The sequence below is a fragment of the Triticum aestivum genome, chromosome 4A (genome assembly GCF_018294505.1).
Source record: "Triticum aestivum cultivar Chinese Spring chromosome 4A, IWGSC CS RefSeq v2.1, whole genome shotgun sequence".
Classification (NCBI taxonomy): Eukaryota; Viridiplantae; Streptophyta; class Magnoliopsida; order Poales; family Poaceae; genus Triticum; species Triticum aestivum.
In genome coordinates this window covers 597,615,395-597,621,830 of record NC_057803.1, presented here as the reverse complement: position 1 = coordinate 597,621,830, position 6,436 = coordinate 597,615,395, and the positions used below count along the sequence as shown (strand labels likewise).

Here is a 6,436-nt window from a genome sequence, read left to right as displayed (position 1 = left end):
CCTAATGGCATCCGTTTGCTAGAATCTGAATAGTTGAGAACAAAGTGGCAAACAGGTGCATAACGCATGGGAATCTGCCGAATAGTTCAGGCCAAATCCTGAAGAAAGCTCAAAGTGCCGTTTGATGAGCCTTCACAGTATTAGTTAGTTTGTTAGGTAAAGGCTGGCCAAGCCAATTATGCTTAGCTGGTCTTTTTGGATGATCAGCCACACTGTGACTGAGACACAGCCCGGACTCCCATGAAGGTCAATGCGGCTTGTAAAGCTCTTATGTCAAGTACGCGATCATGATAGAACTTGAGGAAGAAACCCTGGCTAACTCCGTGCCAGCAGCCGCCATAAGAGGGAGGGGGGAGGGCAAGTGTTCTTTCGAATGACTAGGCATAAAGACCACGTAGGCGGTGAATCAGGTTAAAATTGTAATTCGCCAATAAGTGGTGGAATGCTCTCGAGACAGAGGAGAATGGGTGGTCTTCTATTCGTCCCTATAAATATTGTGAAGGTGCAATAAAAAGCTTCGCAGTTTGTCTAAAAAACATAAAATAAGAGACTAAAGTTTTCTTTTGAAAGGAAAAGAAACTAAGTTGAAACAGACGCTCACTTCCATGAACACGTGGACACATAACCGGTGGCTCCATGCATGCATGCATCGCACGCAGTACGCACGCGGGCCGTTTCCAAGCTAACTAATGGCGCCCGGCCGACGACGGGGTACAGCTAGTACAGTACTCGCTGCCAAACGCCTACGTGAGAGACCCTCGTGAGCCCAGCTATACAACCTCCTCTCCTCCTCCCGTCCTTGTTCACTCCGCAGCCGAATTCCCCTTTCTCCACTGCTCAGTCCGCCAGACCGCCAGACCTCTCCTCGCCTTGCCATGGCAGCCGCAGCACTGAGGGCGCAGCTCAACGCCCATATCGCCGGCATGTACACCGAGGTGAGGCCCTTCCCTTCCCCTCCCTTCTAGTCGTGTGGTTGTGGATTTTGGCCTGGGTTGGCATTTGACTTTGCCTTGGCGTGGTCGACGTCGATCCAGTGTGTGGTGGACGAAGACATGTTTGAGGAGCTGCGGGAGGAGGGCACCGCCGTTGAGGTCTCCCGCCTCTTCATCAATGACGCCCACGAGATCATCGACGACATCGACACCCTGATGTCCGTACGGCCGCCCTCTATCTTTCCCTCTGCTCTTGGTCTCTGGTACTGACTCAACTTGTCTGCTCTGGAAATCGGAGGGAGCAGCCCCAAGTGGACTTCGACGAGGTGGAAGCCCTGACGCAGCAGCTCATGCGGTGCACCTCTAGGTGATGACCAATTGACCATCACGAACCCTTTCTCTCTCTTCCACCCGCTTATTTTTAACTCAATGTTTGTCCGCTGCGTCGATGTCGTGCGATTCAGATCTGTTTACTGTACTGGGCAAAGGATTAATATATGTCGGTTGCACTGCCCCATAGGCGTAATTGGAAGAGTCGAGTTTAGTTGTGTTCAGTGTAACGGAGTTACCGGTATCCCGATGAATATCAATGTTATGATGAGGATAAACTGTTGTAGTTTCTCGAATATTCCTGGTATTAATGATCTGCTATTCTGTGTATCACTAATGGTGTTTCTTCTGGTATTAATGATCTGCTATTATATGTATCACTAATGGTGTTTTTTCTAGTTTTTCCACGGAATCAATGTCGTGCGATTTAGATCTGTTTATTATACTGGGCAAAGGATTCTATTTGTCACAAAAAAAGAATGTTGCTTGCACTGTCATGTAGCCATCATTTGAAGAATCGAGTTTAGTCGTGTTTCCTGTAACTGAGTTACCGGTATCCCAGTTAACGTCAGTAGCATGATGAGTATAAAGTTGTCGTTTTTGTGAACATTTCAGGTATCAATGATATGCTGCTATGCATATCACTAACGGTGGTTTTTCTTGTTTGTCCACGACATCGATGTTGTTTTTATTCGGGTGCGTCAGCATAGGGTGTGTAGCTCATGGGGCATGACCGCATAAGGTTCGTGTTGTTTGCGGCCGCCGTTGTATTAGCCATACATAGAAGAGCTGAGTTTAGTTATATATCTCATGTAATGGAATTGTTGGTACTCTTGCCAATGGTAATGGTATAGCTTGGTGAGGGCAACTTTTGTCGTTTTGCGAATGTTTCTTATACTATTGAATCTTCAGTTTAGGCAATGTCATTATTTTAGGTTGACAATGAACAAAGTATGGCTGGTATTAATGATCTGCTATTCTACATAACGCTAATGGCCATTTTTTCGATTTCTCCACCTGAATGTTGTTGTTTCTATTCAGATGTGTCAGACGGCGGGTGTGTACGGCATGGGCGTTATTTGGCTGTCGTATACCCAAAATTAGAAGACGTGAATTTAGTTATGTTTTCTGTAGCAGAATTTTTGGTATTCATGACCATGTTAAGGTCCGGCAAGAAAGACTTTGTCATTTTGTAAACATTTCTGGTACTACTATCTGCTATTTTACGTAACACCAATGGTGCTTTTTCTGGTTCATCAAATAATTTGTTGAGTTGACAATCATGATACGAAATGGCTCCTTGAGGATATTATTGAGTTGACGTCTCAGTTTATAATAAGTTCCTAATTTCCTGATCCGCATATTTATTTTTTTGCATGTTTCAATGTTGGTGCACAGCAAGTGAACCTCGCCTGCATGCACTTCGGCAATTTCAATGCCATAAAATATAAAGAAGGGTCAGAACTCAATAGCTTATTACATATGTTACACAATAATTATTGGCAGCATTATTTTTCAATGTCTCTATTTAAACCTGCCAACTCATGTTGTCTTTTTGGTCGTTATTTACAGCTCATACCAATCTAACATTATTAAGAAGTAACCATGCTTTGCTTTTTCAGTTCATCTGCATTCACATTGTTGATATTACTCGGTTCATTATCTGAATATTCTATTCTTTGATGATTCTTTTGTCATTTATTGGCTCTAGACTTCTGTTTACAGCACAACTAAACTCTTATATGGCTAGAGATTTTTCTTTTTCGAAATATACGGCATTTCATCTCAGTTCTATTAACCTCTTCAGAATTTGACCGTGTGGTGTTTTTTGCATTATTTCAGGTGCCTCGTGTCCTTGGCTCTTGTTAGGAATGAGTTATTTATTGTGCGACATGAGTTGGAGGTCATGATCGAGGTAGCACCTTATGTGCCTAATGTTGGATTTGATACCAACTTCTCACTAGTTTCATAACCCACAGATTTTTATATTAAGATAGAGAAAAGGGAACAATCTTAAATCGTTAATCTTATTCTTTTGACGTTTGGTTTTGGAGCACTTAGTTGGAGGTACTGGAAATTCTCATTTTGCCGTTGAATGATTATCCTGTAATTTTTTCATCACGTTTGGTAGATGTACATGGTAGCTCTAAAAAAGTGGCAGAACTTCTTATTTCCTAGCTTAAATTAAGCTTCGCCAAATGCCCAAATAAGAAACTAGCCAACTTGTAGCATGGCTGATTAGTGAAACCATGTGCCTTGAGCACCATTATGTGCCATAGACTTATCTTAATCATTTTTCGGAAGGTACTTATCTTAATAATTGACCTATTATTCATCTTTTGATGCAGCTCGAAGAGCAGATCGCGGCATGTGGTCCTAACTCCTAAGTAGCGGCAAGTGAAGGGGGAAGAGCGTGGCCCCATTCAATACCTTGCATTGTGGTGTCCATGTGTCTCTGAGGATATAACGCTTTTTCAAAGGTTGTCTGGCACTAAACGGTGTGTGTGTAAAACTTAAATGAATATTCTCGCATCAGAACTTTGGGCTCGTAATCCTGTGAACTAAAATTGTTGTCCTGTGTTAATGTCTGTTTGTCTAGTCCATATTCATTTTTCCGAGAGGAATCAAGTCCATATTCTAGTGTGTCGTGGATGTGTTGCCGCCCCGCCTACAGGCTGTGCGTAAAACCTGTACCTGGTTGGTTGGTCCTCTAGTGACTATGTTTTGCTGTATGTTGTGTTCGTTTTTCTCTATAAGCAAGTCTTGTTGTTGGTTGCTGTACCAAGAGGGTAGCCAATCACCATATTTTGACATGTTAAGCATGTCTTTTTGGTCTGAAATCTTTAGCATGAACCTCTTATAAGAGTACCGCGGCACCACGAGCAGTAGCCGGAGGAGGGGCAGAACAGAGGGGATAGCCTGCGGGGCCACATCCAGTGACCACAAAGCTGTCGATTCGTGGGGCAGCGTGAAGAGCATCTCTGGCTTAGGTATGTTTGCGTTGGTACGAAAAGTCTGGGCTAATTAAGTCACCAATTATAGCTCTAACTATGAATTATGGAACAGCATACTACTCCTAGGCCACAACGTTACTTAGACAACCCTGAATCACGAACAGGGCATTGAGATTGTTGTTACTGCTCCTGGCAGTGGTGGTTCAGACCTGGTTGATCCTGGGGACAGGTTGTTTGATTGGAGTCACATCGGATTATCTCTATCAAGTGCAATAGTAGCAATACCCGGGCATAGCTGCAGTATATAAAACGCTTGTAGCATTTGGAATCAAAAGGTATCATCATCATTGAGTGGCCTCCGGACATACTTGGGCCAGTTACTATTATACATAAAATTCTGGCCAGGTAGAGATAATTTTCATGATATATGAGTTCTCACTCTATCTTCCTACTCATTGGTGAAACGTGTCATGGGAGACCTTATTTCAGGGAAGCATAAAACAATTGGTGAAATGTGATGGTCGTTCATCTGAAAACAAGGTTGAGAAGACAAATTATCTATGGGCGATTTAGATAAGCATGGATGCTTCTGCGATTTGATTTTTGTGGATGGAATAAATTGTTTATACCATTCTTCTATTTGTAGTTTGTAAATAACATGAATCCAGTTCTTAGGCATAAACAAGTGCCACCTCAGTGGAGAAAGACAGTTCACTCACTAATGTGGTGATGTCAAACATTTGAATTGCGTATGGAGGATCTTTCATTGCAAATAGCAAAGTTTGATAGGGACTTACTTTAATCGTTCATGAAAAATATCTGCAGTTCTGATCTAGAATTGGCATAACTGAATGTCCAAAACCACATAAATGCATTGCTTGATTGCTTGAAGATTTAATAACTAACACAATGGCGTATCAGTTGCATATGGCCAACCATGGACATCATATTCTTGTTTCGTGTAATGTATGACACTCAGCTGTATGGTACAACGTGGCAATAATTCAGGAGACAACGGATCCACCTTCTTGTCTGGGGACCAACACACCTCGTTCCCATGATGGCAGTGGCGGATCGGCACAAACATGGGTGGAGGGGGTCATGGCAGAGAGCAGGTCGGGCGACTCCTCCTTAACAATTCGCGGCGAAGTAGTGTGTGAAGGAGAGAGGGCGACATGGCGAAGATGAGGTGGGTGTCATTCGGTTATAAAGGAGAGGGCTCTAGCGATAAATGTCCCACTACAGCACGAAACTAAGCGAGAAGGGGAGGGTCCTGTGGGAAAAAATGATGGGTGCACTGTGGGCTGGGATTTTTGTGTTCAGACCGCGTGTCGAAGATAACATGGCGGATAGTGTGGACCAAGGTTTTGGTTACCGAATGAGGCAATTTTACCGAGGAGGACGGGTAAATGTGGTTACCACGGTTACCGACAAATACCGAGAAATACCGAGAATATTTCGAGCGAATTTTATAGTTGAATTTTGAATTCAAATAAGTGAATGAACGAATATTCAAACCAGGGACCTCTCAAAACAGGAACTAGGTTGCTACGGACATGCCAGAACCAACTCTAATGGCATTAATTAGATCGTACGTACTTTACTGTAAATCGAGTGTTTAAATTCAAAAATTTCAAAAAACTGATATTTTTTGCTCGGTATGGCGATTTACCGAGGGGCGCGGAAATACGCGGTAACCATGGGAAATCTTGAAATTTCAACTGGTAACCAAAACCTTGGTGTGGACTACCATATCTCTTCTCCACATATGGGTTGGATTTGGAGGATGCCGGACTATCACGGTTGAATTTTGGAGAGTCCGCTGGGTACCTGCTAGATATCTAAATACGCCTGGACGTACGAGGAAGAAATAATCTTCCAGAGACGGCCTTAATTATTTATTTATATGCATTCTATCCCACAGGAACGCTTCGGCATTCTACTAGTAAAGGAAGTTTGACAGTGTAAACGAAAGCTAGCAGACTTAGTTGTTCGTTGTGCAATGTACGGACTGGCCCATTTTGGGAGCGGCGTGCAGAGCCCATACCGCAACCTTGTTTGGACGGCCGTCTCGAGTCGACCAGAAACCGACGCTCGCTTCCGTGGACACACAACCGGTGGCTCCATGCATGCATGCATCGCACGCAGTACGCACGCGGGGCCGTTTCCAAGCCAACTAATGACTCCCTGCCGACGACGCAGTACAGCTAATACAGCACT

General features: G+C 43.6%; 1 protein-coding gene across 2 annotated transcripts; it reads left to right on the top strand.

Moving 5' to 3' along the window:
* The first annotated feature begins 720 nt into the window (after window positions 1–720).
* LOC123082482 (histidine-containing phosphotransfer protein 2-like) lies at window positions 721–3,872 on the top strand. Of its 2 annotated transcripts, XR_006439036.1 has the most exons (6): window positions 721–935; window positions 1,035–1,150; window positions 1,231–1,299; window positions 2,661–2,719; window positions 3,105–3,177; window positions 3,611–3,872. XR_006439036.1 is itself a non-coding variant. In XM_044504811.1 (5 exons), exons 1-5 carry the CDS (start codon window positions 876–878, stop codon window positions 3,647–3,649), a joined length of 357 nt encoding a protein of 118 aa, XP_044360746.1. In that variant the 5' UTR covers window positions 721–875; the 3' UTR covers window positions 3,650–3,872. The 2 variants fall into 2 exon arrangements, 1 of the variants encoding a protein (XP_044360746.1); XM_044504811.1 differs by lacking the exon at window positions 2,661–2,719.
* Window positions 3,873–6,436: the final 2,564 nt, after the last annotated feature.

Coding starts and splice junctions, on each gene's coding strand:
- LOC123082482 (XM_044504811.1), top strand. CDS start 876: ATGGCAGCCGCAGCACTGAGGGCGCAGCTCAACGCCCATATCGCCGGC. Junction 936..1,034: donor TCGCCGGCATGTACACCGAG/GTGAGGCCCTTC, acceptor ACGTCGATCCAG/TGTGTGGTGGACGAAGACAT. Junction 1,300..3,104: donor CTCATGCGGTGCACCTCTAG/GTGATGACCAAT, acceptor GCATTATTTCAG/GTGCCTCGTGTCCTTGGCTC.